Consider the following 15418-nt stretch of genomic DNA (forward strand, 5'->3'; position numbering starts at 1 on the left):
GACAGAATTCTATGTTTATCACCAAAACAAATAGATTTATAAATCTTACGTCAAACTTTTATTGAAAATTTTCAACATGTGTGTATCCCTGCATACTTCAAATCTCTCCTTAGCATTGTGAAACACATTTTGAAGCATTTCAGGAGTTAGCTCCTGCATTGCTAACTGAATGTGTTCTTTAAACTCAGCCAAATGATTGCTCCATCTTTGGGATGGAGGTAAAAGAAAAAAATGATAGCTGCCAAATTGAAAAAAAGCTGTTGTGGACAAATAAGAGGGGTCCAACAGGAATGAAAATAAAATTATTAAAAAATTATAAAGATTATAAAATTATTAACAAAATTTAAAATTTATGCACTTTTAAACATGATAAACATAAATACAAGTGAGTTTTAAAAAATGCGTCTGATTTCTCTCAAATCATGATTAATTCTGGGACACCCTGTGTTTATTCGTCTGACTAAACGGGGGGGGGGGGGGAACACAGGGAAGGGGACTAATTGCAGGTGGCGAGCATAGCTTCCAGAAGTGGCACGTGGTCAAACTCAAATGGCTGAGTCACAACAGCAGACATGCTAACGGGCTATGCTGTGTTGCGCGGGATTGGAAATGTGAAACATCAACAAGGTACTTCTGGAGAATGGATGAATGGGTTTGTTGTGCCTTTACCCAGCTGCACACACATGTACATGGCTTGGTAGTGTGCGGGATGGCAACATGAAACATCAACAGGGTGCTGACAAAAATTTTAATGCTCTTTTCATTCCCTCTGCCACATTGGACAAAAAGGTTTTCATGAAATATTATACATTACTTATAATGCATAAGTAGTGTCAATATTTTATTGTCGGAAAATGGCCTAAAAAGTTATGGGCCAAAATGCTTTAAAAATGCATTTTATCTGCCCCTGGGCCTGCATTAGGCAAGAAGTTGAAAATATTTTGACCCATGACACTCCATGGGCCCTATCTAATGCATGTGTAAAATATGAATGAAATCGGTTGAGTACTTCTCAAGTTTTAGGGATTCACACAGACAGACAGACACACATTTTCAGTTTTATATATATTGATTGCAAACATAACTTTTTTATGTATACACCATCTGAACATGATCGTTGCCAAGACACTGACTGGCCCCCGTGCACTAACACTAGTTGTCAAGCAGTGGTTGGCAACTGAGACACACACACTTAGATGGACATATATCCGTTGTCCATGCTGGCATGTGTTGAACAGTGTGACCAGAGCTGGCCAGTGGGGAGCTGCACCGGACTCCAGTCTGATTTGGCATGGTTTCTATGGCTAGATACCCTTCCTAATGCCAACCACTTTGCAGAGTGTGGCTGGGTGCTTTTTTGTGGCACCACATAGGAGCTTTTACATGGCACTGTCACAAATATTTTATACCATTAGAGGGACTGGTTTTAACATTTCTGCTGTGGAATATGGGACTTCTTGAGTACAGCAAGGTGCCAGGCATCTGGGATGCCTATTTTCCTTTCTGTGGCACCAGCAGTAGTGAAGATCACTATCATCCAGCCATCTTGTTCTTGGTCTTATCCTATGTCTCTTACTGATTGGCTTGGCTTGTGATTCTTTCCTCCAACTTTCTGATCTCTGAGTTACATACCATTGAGTAAATATCACTCCAGAGACCCTTCAGATGAACTCCATTTCAGCCATCTGTATTTGCTATTGTATCCTTGTGGTTGTTACTCAACATAAATATTAGTTAATGACATGTGGCATAACAAAATAATAATGAAAAAAAAAATTAATTAAGCAGTACATATGTCATTTTTAATGAATTGTAAGATTCTACCACAATGTATATATATATAAAAGAGGGATTAGGTTTTCTGCAGGCGAAACTCAACTTACAAGAGCAGTAAATGTGTTGTGTTGTTAGGCAAGGTACACATGTTTTAAAGCTAGATGTTTAACATAGAAAGGCCATCCTAAATACACATGGGTTACAGCTGGGATTAATAAAATAGGCTTACATATTGAAATATAACACAGAGAATGAATAAAGTTTAATATCATATCTCTTTATCTCTCTGTATATATATATATATATAATTTTTATGTAAATGAACGAATAACACAAAGACAAAAAGCTAATAAAACATCGCAAAAGACACTAAATACAGTAATAGATTACAATTTAAATCAATTCAACTGCAATTTCGTCATGACATCCAATGTAGACGCCATGCGACTGACTCATTGCGCATGCGTCGCCGATAGATTATGGTCGCTGGAAAAAAAACTGAAAATAGCTTCGGTTCGGTTCAGTAAGAGTATTGAATGTTTTCATACAACTCTACACTATAAAGCTTTCAGCTGAATTTCTCGTATTTGTAAGTAAGATTTTTCTATTTTTCATAAATGCTTTTACATCGTTACAAATTTATTCTAAAGCCTTCCACGGCGAATTCTTCCGATGAAGTTCTCCTCAAAACATTTTTGTTCACATCTAGAAAATGGCGCTGGGATGAAGATTTCCGTTCCGTCATTTTTGACTTGGATTTTTTTCCTGGATTCTTTTTCTAAACATTCTAAAACCTTTTTGTATTAAACAAATCATATACTATCTTAAATAATTCCATTTATATTTTTAAACCAAATACCGAAGTGAGAAAAATCATATGAACGATATACTCTTATCCCGCCATGTACGCCTTATTTTATAATGTACATTTCTTAAATATATTAAATTATTTTAGACTACGATCGTATTTTGTGTTCGTCATTCCCACCGAAAGTATAATTTTTTGCCGTAGTAATAACTCGGTTTAAAATATAATAATTTATAATATATTCGGTTGTTTCTTGAATCGCCGTTTATAAATATGCATGTGTGTATATTTCGGGTTCAATGTCGTAGCCAGTGATACTTTTTATAAAATCTTGTTAATTGTTTTTAGTTTTCCCTTTGCAAACAATCTGCGTGCACCTGTCATATGTCGTTGATCAGTGTGGGACTTAAGTCCTCCCTGTGAAAACGAATCTACCAGTTCAACAAACATATACACTAACATATATATATTTAATGTTTGTCGGCAGGAGTTGTATAGGCTTCTCATAATATTTTCACACACACACGTGTGTATGTATATGTAAATATATATATATATATTTATACATATATATAACCTTTATTATTGATATATATATATATATATATATGTATATATATATATATATATATATATATATATATATATATATATATATATATATATACGAGTGTGTGTGTACCCCTATTGGCGCTGGCTGTTTTAGTTAATTATATAGTGTGTTGAAAATTATAATATGAGTATTTTAATACACTACTTTTTATAAGCTGTAGCTTTCATAGTCATCATCCTAGCTTTATGTGTGTATGTACGATGTGTAAATCCTGCGTCCCCACCCCACCCCGCGCGTATATATATATGTATATATATATATACATATATATATATATATATATATATATAATTTCAGTCATTTTTGTCTACCGTCATCCTGGAGCACCGCCTTGAAGGATTTTTGTATAAACAACTTGACCTCAGCTGGTAAACTGTGTTTACGTCCCCGTAACCTAGCGGTTCCGCAAAAGGAACCGATAGAATAAATACTAGGCTTACAAAGAATAAGGCCAGGGGTCGATTTGCTCGACTAAAGGCAGTGCTCCAGCATGGCCACAGTCAAATGACTGAAACAAGTAAAAGAATATACACACACACACACACACACACACAGGATTCCTTTGCATTACACAAGTGATGTGTTCCTGAAAATCTGTCCATAAAATTCATTTTCCCAAACTTTTTCTGGTACATTGTTTATAAAAAATAAGAAAGAAAAGCAACACAACACAACTGCTTTTATGTATGAAAATAAATTGTTAAACATCCATAATACGATATATATACATAAAACATTTGAAGAGAAAGGTGTTAGGGGACAAAATGTCTGTTGTCCATGCTGGCATGGGTTGGACAGTTTGACTGGAACTGGTAAGCTGGAGAGCTGCACCAGGTTCCAATCTGATTTGGCATGGTTTCTATGGCTGGATGCCCTTCCTAATGCCGACCACTTTACAGAGTGTGTTGGGTGCTTTTATGTGGAATTTCCTCTGTAATTCCCTTAAAGATTTAGCTACAAGAACTAGATTATCACCATGTAGGAGTTCCCATGAAAAACCAGTCTTAAACTCATCTCTGATGAAAAAGGGAAGTGAAAATATGAATGGGTTAAGGAGTGAGGTGGGTGGGAGTACTGTATGATTACAGTTAATAGAACGATTACCAAATTCATGGGCACTTACTCCTTGTACCTCTGACTCAAACCATAAAAACTCTGCATTCTCCTTGTGTATGCACTCACACACATCATTGTGCTGACATACAACATATGTAGCTACAGACATTACTAGTCTGTTGATACTATCATTGTTGTTGCCAGTTGGTTATTTAGAAGTTGATGTTGTTGGTGATGGTGTAGCATATTTTTGTTGGTGGCAATGATCATGCTGTTCTCTTTAATTGTATTGTCGTTGCTGTTTAGTTCCTAATCAATCTTCATTCACCTTAGACCAAGATTTCAACTTTTAAAATACACTAGAGTAGCACATTTCCTGTTGTCTTTTATTTTAGATGAAGTGCCTTATCTTCTTTTTGTTGCTGTTGTAAAACAATGATATTTTTATATATTTCTTTCTGTTTTTATCTTTGACTTTTGTTATTCATTTTACAGCTGGTTGAGGTGGGGCACCACCTGCCACACACCATCCTATTGAGATGGAAGAGAATGAATGTAAGTAGCAACCATTTTTGTTTCATTCACTCAGTTCACAACCTTTTATATTCAGTTCATTAAGTTGGACAAATATCATCACATCCACAGCTATTGGAGAAATGTTATTATTTATATTATTTTAATTGAGTTAATGCCCTCACTCACACCATTAAATTGAATATCATGACTATCACCCTTAAATTGATTTAATGCCCTCACTTACCATTAAATTGAATGAATATCATCACTCATCCCATTAAATTGAATGTCATGACTTTCACCATTAAATTGAATAGCATGACTATCACCCTTAAATTGTGTCATCACTGTTACCATTAAAATGGATGTTATCTTCTAGATGAGACCAGTGTCACCATTAAACTGAATTCACATTTCAATTGGGTGGGCATTAGTTAAGTAAATCAGCTCCAGTACTTGACTGGGGACTTTTTCGACCTTAGAAAAATAAAAGACTAAAACAAGCTTTACTGTTCTTGCCATTCTGCTACTCCAATAATGGTTTCAAATTTTGGCACAAGGCCAGCAATTTTTGGGGAGGGGCTAAGTCAGTTACATCAACACCAGTTCTCAACTGGTACTTATTTTATCAACCCCGAAAGAATGAAAGGCAAAGCTGACCCTGGTGATATTTGAATTCAGAGTCTGAAGTTGGAAGAAATATCATAAAGAGCGGTTTTTCTGGCGTGGTAATGATTCTGGTAGTCTGCCACCTTGTTCCACTACTTTAATAATAATAATAATAATAACAATAATAACAATAATAATAGTAGTGGTGGTGGTGGTGGTCTGAATGTCTTTACAACAAGCCTTGATATCAAAAGTGTTTTGTTTATCGTATTCTGTCTCAACAGCTCAAGAAGAGAAACCTACAATAATCTGTGCGTCCCAAGATGAAGTCACAGCCGCAGTGTCGGCCCTCGGCGGAGCCACAACTGCAACAGCTGTTGTCACAGAAGCTGCCGAAGCAGTTACAGTGGCAACAGTATCCGATGCTGCAACAGCAACCACACTCTTCCTTGACCTCTATGCTGGATGTGATGTATGTGGCGGTGACCACCTCACTGAAGAATGTCCAGAACTTGGACTCAACACACCAGTTGGAGAGTTCAAAGTGATGTCAAAGTAAGGAGTATTTCCATCTATCTGTCTATCTCTCCTTCATTCTTTCCCTTTTTCTCTCCCCTTTCTCTTTCCTCACCCCTCTCTTTATTGTTTTTTTCCTTTGTCCCCCTCTCTCTGTCTCTCTAAAACAACATAAAATAGGGTTGATAATGTGTCATATCTTTGAATATTAACATTAAAATCTAATTGATTAATTAACATAATGCGTTATGTGTATTTGTATATATATATATTTATTGGGTTGGTGCATAATTATTGCGGCTTTTTTTCAACAAATTTTATTCAACAAAAACAATGACAACATGTAACAAAAGCATCTTTAAATGATTATTCCGGAGCATATTCACCATCTACTTCAATTACTGCTTCCCATTTGCTTGGCAGACGGTCAGACCGTCATTTAAAGATGTTTTTGTTATATGTTGTTATTGTTTTTGTTTAACAGAATTTGTTGCAAAAAAGCTGCAATAATTATGCACCAACCCAATATATTTTTGTGAGTAACCATTTCAAGCTGTTGAAGTTGTTTCCCTTTATAAGATTAACTTTGTAAATTATTCAACACAGGTTCTAATTACTGGTATGGCTGTTCTGTTTATTTATTATTTTTTTTTTTGTATTCAAAACTTTATTCTGCCGTCTGCTTTGTCTCATAATGCTCAAAAAATGTTTTTATGTTCAGAAATTCTGACAATCAAAATTTATTTTTTTCTTTTTCTCATTGGTAAATCAAATCAATACATACAATATGCTTTAGTTACGAATGAGATCAAAATCTTGTTAGTTCATTCATAATGTTAGTAAAGTTCAGTAAAAAAGGAAACGACTTTGTGGTTTCTTACAATCAAAACTACAAGTAATGAACCCAGTTCACAGGAAACTTTTCCCCTGCTCCCTTTCCTATCTTTGCGATCCTATAACATGATTTCGTTCTGCTGTGTGAAGCCAGTTTTTACAGGGGAGTAGAGTTGCTTTGTTTCTCCATCTACCTTTCCATGCTGGCATGGGTTGGACAAGACTACTTGTGGCAGTAATCTTGATGCCAGCCCTGACTAGTTTATTCAAGTAAGGTGCTTTATCTCAATGGGGATAAGCACACGCGCACACACATGCATGATGTTCTACCATTTTTGCTACTCCAACAACCTTTTAAATTTCTTTTCTTTTTTTAATCTTTCTTCCAAACTTTGTCACTCTGTTCCTGTGTCGTCACCTGTCAGGGCACGCCTTACACTACCGTCCAACTTGATGTTGCTAGAACATATAGATTCATCTCTGACTGTGGTGGCTCAACATGTGATACCAGCCAAGACACAGTTTGGACCATTTGAGGCCAGAAGAACAACTCAGGACCTTGATACTGACAATATCTTCATTCTAAAGGTAATTCCAATTATTGATAATTTTACCTTCAGAATTAATTAAGAGATTCCTTTCTTCCTTTTTTATTTTCATGCTTTTTTTTTTTTTTGCTTTTTTTTAATGAGTAGACTTGCGTCTGTGCATAAATGTGTTTCGTTCTTATCATTTTACATCATCTTTCATTCCATACAAACACAGGTTAGACAAGAGTCATAGTTGTTTATTTCTTTATTGCCCACAAGGGGCCAAACATAGAGGGGACAAACAAGGACAGACAAAGGGATTAAGTCGATTACATCAACCCCAGTGCGTAACTGGTACTTATTTAATCGACCCTGAAAGGATGAAAGGCAGAACGTAACGGCAGCCGAAATACCGCTAAGCATTTCACCCGGTTTGCTAAGGATTCTGCTAGCTCACCACCCTGAGTGTCATAGTTATTTGTCGTCTTATATATGTGTGTGTGTGTGTATATATATATATATATATATATATATATATATATATATATATATATGACAGGCTTCTTTCAGTTTCCATCTACCAAATCCACTCGCAAAGCTTTGGTCGGCTTGAGGTTATAGTAGAAAACATTGGGCATGTGTCTTCTACTATACCCTCAGACTGACCAAAGCTTTGAGAGTGAATTTGGTAGATGGAAACTGAAAGAAGCCTACTTCCAATTCCCATTATTTCCCCCTTCCTACTGTCTCCACCAGTCACCACCTTTCCATGCCTTCTTGACTCTGTTACTCCTCATCATTAACATATTTTTGTCCTTAATTAAATGAAGCTTGTATTTTTTCTAACTCTTGTAATCTTCCTGTAACAGATCTTATCTAAAGACGGTGCTGTTGTCTCTCTTGACACTTCTAACGAAAACGATTGCAACTGGATGTGTTTGCTGCAATGTGCACTGGACGAGGAGGAACAGAACTGCATTGCTTACCAGTTAGGAACAAACATCTTCTACAACAGCATCCGAACTATCCAAGAAGGGGAGCAACTGAAGGTCTGGTATGCCTTACATTATGCTAAAAAGTTGGGCAAACCAGTGAAGCCATGCAAAGATTATAGGGGTAAGAGTAAAGTTTTAGGTTCAAAATTGATGATGTTAAAAGTTAGGTAAATAGGTTATTTTTTATTAAACATAACTAGCCTGGGGACATTTTGATACCACCTCAAATATTAAAAGCTAGCAAAATATCATTAATTTGTGTTCCAAACATCAGTATAATAACGACAGTTATTTTCCTAAATTCTTCATTAGTTTCAAAATTTATTAAAACAAAGGCGCTGTTTGTCAGCAGATATATGGTAACAAAACGGTTAACTTATTATGCACACATATACACAAACATTTATTACTAAGTGAATAATCTCTTTTAATCTCCAATGTTTTCCCACCATATATAATTTCTTTTTTTTTTTTTTTTTTTCAGTGATGCTGTCGTTGCTAAGTGAGAAAGTTAGCAACGCTGATGAAATTACCTCGGAAGCAACTGTTACAATTTTGCAGCACCAGGCTACAGAAGTGGTGTCAGTGTCTGAGGAATCCCTGGAGAGGATGCAAACTGACTGCGATAAACTCTACAGGAACCACATCTTATCATTAATCCAAAGTGAGGAGATTAAAGAGTACAAGTGCAGCAAGTGTGAAAACGTTTTCAACAGCCAGGTGGACCTTGCTAAGCACTTGAGGGCCCACCTTGTCCCCAACAGCAACCCTCGTGGGGGCAAAACTCGGAGTCGGAAATCTAAGTTCCATTGTTCGGTTTGTAACATTGGTTTTGTGAATCGGAGCAACTACCAACGACACATGAAGAAGCACAAAGGCCAGATCCTGCGATGCGTGGAGTGCGGTTACCGTAGTTACCGATTGGATGTCATGTGGAACCATCTCTTCTCGAAACACAGTAAGGTGAAATTGCAAGGCTCAAAGGGTAATCTGTTTGAGTATGAGGACCAGACCAGTGACGATTTAGCTAATTCTTTGGACAAAGGCAGTAGTGATGACCACGAAAATGACGAAGAAGAGGAAGTTGCTGCTGCTGCTGCTGGATCTAATGATGGCAGCGAGTCGTATAGTGAATTGACAGAAGTGAAAACTCAGAGCTACAACAGTAATAATAATAATGATGATGATGATGACGATGATAACAATAATAATGATGACAGTAACATTCATGATAATGATGCTGGAAATGACAAAGATACCATTGTTATTTCATCTGAATCTGTTGTAGAAAGCAAAGTAACCGAGGATGCTGATTCTTCGAATAAGGTTGGCATCTGTCAGGCAAATTTCTGTAATTTTGGAAATTCTACAGAGACTACTAACTTAATTTTAGATAAGAACCTTGCTGAACTTGTCGAGAAAAGTTTGGATGTCGGTAAAGACGAGGATATTGGAACTAAGTGTAAGAAACCAGATATCACCAAAATTGCTCTTCTAGAAGCAAAGATATCTCTTGAAGACGGTGACCTTGACTACAAAGATAAGGAAACTTATCAACATGTTAGTGAAGTGACTGTATCTGAAGCGTTTGAACGTCTTGACGGTATGTATGTTAAAACTGTCTCTAATGCTGAGTATATCCCTGAAGGCAGTGGTGAAAATAACAGTAACAACGACAGCAATGAAGAGAATATAGCTACTGGTTCATCTACAGTTCAAGTGGTGCATGTTGAAAATGCTCATGAAAGCATCTCTGAAATGTATAAGAATATGATAGGAATGTCTCAGTCGCAGGAGGAAAAAATGGCTGATTCTATTAAGTGTGAGAACTACCTTGTAGAGACTGTGAAAGAGCTAGACATGTCTGCACATAGTGAGGATGATAACAACATTATTATACCGACCATTATAGAAGAGACTGTTGTTTGTGATAAAACTGTCATTGACGTAAATACGGAGTCAGTTGTTAGCAAAGACTCTGTTGTTGAGGAATCAAATGTTGGTGAGAAATTTGAAGAAGTAGATGTTTCTGTAGTAGAAGAGAATTCTGCAGAAAAGTGTCTGCAGGAGTCTGTGGTAAATCCAGAGTTTGTGGTAAAGGAAACAGTAAGTACCAGTGAAGAGGTTGAAGAACGTCTGCTGGTTGACAAAGCTGTGCAGCATTCACCAGTTGAAGAATCAATGCTTGATGGTACCACTGTAGTTACAGATGAGGTGAACACCAAAATAAATGAGAACAGCTTAGTTATGGACAGTCAGTCATTCGAGATTGTTCAGTTAGATGATAATGTTGTCAGCGTGCTGGCCAAAGAAGAAACAAATAATAGTGACACAAGTTGTGTAACAGCAGCTGAGACAGAGACTCAATGCAAGGAGAACATGTCAGAGGATCCTGTTACAATAAAACTGGTTGAAGAAGATGTCAGACAAGATTCTGAGACTAAGAGCACCAGTGCCGTTGAAGATGGAGATGATGGGAAGTTAGAAAAAGCTGATAGGTCAAGTGAGACAACTGAGAACAAAGTTAACAAATTGGTAGAGTTTGTTGACTATGTTGTTGCTGATGTTGCTTGGCTGAATAAAGATGATGGTGAAGGTGAGAGTGAAGGGAGTAAAACCCCACCAGAAGAGGTCACAGCAAAGAGTTCAGAGAGTTGCCAGGCAACAGTTGTCAGTGATGTTACAGATAAGAGTAATGGTGCCGCTGAAGCTAGCACCACAAAAGAAGAGCCACTGAAAAAGACACGTGGACCAGGTCGGCCTAGGAAGCGCACACGTCAGGCCCTGCATTTGGGGCGAAAACCAAAAGCCAGTTCTGACAGTGACAAATCACAATCAGAATTGTCGACACCCAAGAAAGTAAAAACCAGTACTAGTCAATCACCTGTCCAAGCTGCCTCGCCTCCCCAAAGCCTGGCACGGGTGTTACCCACACGACGTTTGAAGGGTATTAGAACAACTGGTAACAAAGCAATTGATGAAGAAGAGTCAAGTAAAGTAGCAAAACCTGAAAAGCCATTAGAGAAAAAGATTTTGCAAGAAACTGTGAAAGTGCCTGGTGTAACTCGTCGTCGTGGGCGACCACCGAAAGCATTGCAAACGCAGGCAACTGCCCCGGCCAACACCAGCGCAGCTGTGTCGTTGGGCAGCAGCAAGAACACAAGCAACACCACATCAGTTGCCGTCAAAGCCAAAACTTCTCAAGAACAGTCTCCATCGAAAAGCAAAACCTCACAGAAAGCTGACTTGGCGAACAGCGACAGTGAGAAAACACCTGCAATTGATGATGAAAGCAGCAAGAATTTGGCCAATGAAGACACTGATGATATTTTAGGTGAAGATTCATGTGAAGAAGGAGAGGTACTAGAGTCTGATTTCAAGGAATCTGATACAGCCAATGAGGATAACCAAGATAGTTCCATTGATTCACTGGAATGCAAAAAGAAATGTAAAATTCTTGCCAAAGACAATGGCATAGATATTTTGATTGATAAGACGGATGATGTCATTCTCTATGCCTGCTGCGTCTGTGGCAAAAGATTCACCAACATAAAGTACCTGAAACTACATGCACCAGCGCACACTGACCGCTTTCGTTGTGATCTCTGTTGCAAGAGATTTACACGAAAGGAATCTCTGATGAAGCATCGGTGTGACAGCAATGCCAACTCGACTGTGCTGCAGACTGGTGACAATGCTGATGATAACATAAGTTTTACACAAGATGATTCTGAGCTCTCCACTTCACAGCTGGAACCTGGAGAAAAGCCTACCACTGTACCAGCTGATCAATGGAAATGTGACCGATGCAAAAGGAAGTTTTCACAACGCCACCTACTGGCTAGCCATGTGTGTAGTAGCAGCAAAGGGGAGGAAAATGAGAATACTCTACACCAGTGTGATATCTGTGAACAAAGTTTCCGCACTGTGAAATATCTTTTCCGCCATTTAGCGATGCATACAGATATTTTCAAGTGTGAGCAATGTGGCCGCTGCTTCTCACGCAAGGATTCTATGCAGAAACACATCCTGCGTTGTGACCCAGCAAGGGCTACTGCAGAAAACATTCATTCCTGCCACAACTGTGGTCGCACTTTCTCAACAAAACTTGGCCTTGAAAATCACCTGCTTCGCTGTTTCTCGTTGCATTGCTTCAAATGTCGACGGTCATTTGCTGTTGAGGAGGCTTTGAAAGAACACGAATGCACGCCTTTGGCCGAGGAATCCTCGAAAGAGAACGACAACAAGCTTATGTGTCGAGTGTGTAAAAAGGCATTTTCCAACTTGCAACATCTGAACAATCACGAGGCCACACACACGACAACCTATGAATGTGACATCTGTCTGAAAGGATTCAATAGGAATGAAGAGTTAAACTGGCACAAGAGGCTGTGTATGAGCCAAGCAATCATTAAACGTGAAGGCTTTGTTGCATGTCCCCAGTGTGAAATTAAATTCACTGATGCTAAAGAGTACCGAGATCATTTCCAGAAGCATACGCATCCGTTTGATTGTTCACGTTGTGGTAAAAGGTTCGTCAAACGAGGAAGCCTGCAGACCCATTCTTGCCACAAGTTGTTAGATGGAGATGAGGCTCGTTGTGAGATTTGTCTCAAGACATTTCGCTCAGACAAATACCTCAGTCGGCACCAAATCATCCACGGTGAACCTCAGTTTAAGTGTGAGGTGTGCAACAAGATGTTCTATCGCAAAGACTACCTCAATGACCACAGCTGTCGTCTGCCTGACGGTACATTGGTACGTGTTGTTCGACGCCACAACCAGGTCTACATCCACGACAATCTTATCTGCCACCTGTGTGGCAAGTCTTTTGTCACCGTCAGCAACCTGAACAAACACCTGAAGTGCCATGGGGAGAAGACGTGTGAGTGCGACATCTGTGGAAAACGTTTCCATTACATCACCTACCTGAAAGAGCACAAGGCCTCTGTGCATGAGAACAAGTACCAGCACCAGTGTGCCGAGTGTGGTAAAATAGTGAAGACCAAGACCAGCCTGGTGTCACACATGAGGCAGTTTCATTCAGATGCACCACCGAAGTACATATGCAAGACATGTGGCAAGGAATTCCGCCAGAAGGGCAACATGAAAACACACATGTTCTCACACTCACAGGAGAAACACTTTGTCTGTTCGTATTGCGACAAGAAGTTCAAGTATCCAGATCAATTGAATCGACACCGACTTGAGCACACCATGACCAACAAGCTGATGTGTGAGTACTGCGGAAAGAAGTTTGTCAAGAGCTACGAATTGCGAAAGCATACGCAGATTTTTCACAGTGGCTTGATGTACGTCTGTGATTGCTGCAATGCCAAATGCGGACACCGCCATACGCTGATCCGGCACTACCGGAAGAAACATCCCGAACGACTGCACAAACTAAAGGAACTGAACTTTCTGGGTAACCTCCGCAAACAGGTCGATCGCTCACAGAAGAACAGCATGAAAAATGAATCGAACCTCACGGTGAAGAGCACCGACATCAGCAATGAAGAGGACAATAATGACAACAGCGACAACGGGAATAAAGAAGAGGAGACCATCATCACCCTCGGAGCTGATACAAGCATTGCTGTAGCCACCACTGATGGGGTTCTGCCAAGAATAGCTGCCGAAGCTCTTCACAGTTTGTCCAATGCTGTCTTCACTGGACAAGGAGACAGTATCCGGGTGCCTGAAATACATCCAACTGTTGTCGAAGAAGATGGCCATACAGTTGTCATACTACAGTTTGTGAACCAGACAGAAGAGGGCGAAGAGGAGACAGTGATATGTGGACAGGAAGTTGAAACTGCAGTTGCAGAGGCCAGCAAGATCATTTGAGGGACTGGTTACGTCAGTTGTATATGTGTTTCACTGGATAACCACGAGTGTATATATGCCAGTAATTGCGTATCATTGCATGAGTGTGCGTGCGTTTTTTTTTTTGTTTGTTTTGTTTTTTCTTCAGTTGTTGTGTAATTCTGTTTGTGTTTAAGCGTGTGCATAATTGTGCATACATTCATGTGAGAGAGACAAACAGACACTAAAAGAGAGCTGCTGTGTAATTGTGTATGCTAATGAATATGCAAATGATGTTTGCAGATGCATATCTGTGTGTGTGTGTGTGTGAGCTAGCACGTAAGAGTGTGTATTGCATGATCTTGTCTTCTAGGTGTTTGTATTTTAGCGGCAGTGTGCAGCAGATGTGTTACATTACTACATGTTCATGCACTCTGGGCTGTGGCTCAGAGGCAAACATATATATATATATATATATATATATATACACACACACACACACATATATGCACACACATACATATATGATATAAATATTACATATAAATATATATATATATATATGACATATGTATATATATATATATATATATATATATATATATATATATATACGACATATTTATGACATAAATATATATATACACATAAAGATATATATATATATGTGTGTGTGTGTGTGTGTGCGTGAACAACCTTCAATATGCCTTCAATTCTCATGCGATGATTGCTTCCTTTGACTTGAACAATGAAATGGCCATCACAGCATCCCATTCCTTGATTCTTTGAGGAAGCCAAAGCTTTAATGCCTTCGAAGGAAAAAACAAAATGCAAAACAAAAACATTTCTTTCCTCACACTCCAGATCCAGTCTCCAAACATACTATAAACCTCCCTCCTCACATCTTGATTGTGTGTGTATGTGTATGTTTGTAATTCATTACATAAGCAACTGTATTTAAATTTTTATCATTTTTATTTTAAATTTTTCATATTTTTGTTTTCTATATTGTTTTTTCTTTACAATGGAGTTTGGAACAATAAAATTTCTAAATTCATATTCGACATTTCCAGAACTTCACAATCTTGTTTCCAAGAATTAAATGAGTTTGACAGCTCCATTGTGAAGGTCTGAGAACATTGACTATAAATCTAGGAATAGAATTGTTCCAAACTAACTGTGAAAAAAAAAAAAAGGGTTGGGTGGGGTGGAAACTTATGAAATACCAAAAAATCTAAAAGAAAATGGATAAGACATTGTTGCGCATTTAATGAAACTTGTTTGAACAAAAAGCCGTTTCCCATATAAATATATATATATGTGCATTATGTATGTATATATACAGACACATCATGTATAT

At 38.2% G+C, this 15418-nt stretch overlaps 1 protein-coding gene across 1 annotated transcript; it reads left to right on the forward strand.

The window, feature by feature from the left end:
* Positions 1-2255: 2255 nt before the first annotated feature.
* On the forward strand, positions 2256-14534 carry LOC106875496 (uncharacterized). Its single transcript, XM_014923664.3, has 6 exons — positions 2256-2365; positions 4749-4808; positions 5663-5933; positions 7154-7316; positions 8128-8374; positions 8738-14534. The coding sequence occupies exons 2-6, from the start codon at positions 4793-4795 to the stop codon at positions 14098-14100; spliced, it is 6060 nt and encodes a 2019-aa protein (XP_014779150.1). The 5' UTR covers positions 2256-2365; positions 4749-4792; the 3' UTR covers positions 14101-14534.
* The last annotated feature ends 884 nt before the right edge of the window (positions 14535-15418 follow it).

The sequence above is a fragment of the Octopus bimaculoides genome, chromosome 23 (assembly GCF_046866305.1).
Source record: "Octopus bimaculoides isolate indiv1 chromosome 23, ASM4686630v1, whole genome shotgun sequence".
Lineage (NCBI taxonomy): Eukaryota > Metazoa > Mollusca > Cephalopoda > Octopoda > Octopodidae > Octopus > Octopus bimaculoides.

Excerpts from the sequence above, each read along its gene's own strand:
- LOC106875496 (XM_014923664.3), top strand. Across the intron at positions 7,317-8,127 it reads ACAATATCTTCATTCTAAAG|ATCTTATCTAAAGACGGTGC; the intron begins GTAATTCCAATT and ends TTCCTGTAACAG. Across the intron at positions 8,375-8,737 it reads GCCATGCAAAGATTATAGGG|TGATGCTGTCGTTGCTAAGT; the intron begins GTAAGAGTAAAG and ends TTTTTTTTTCAG.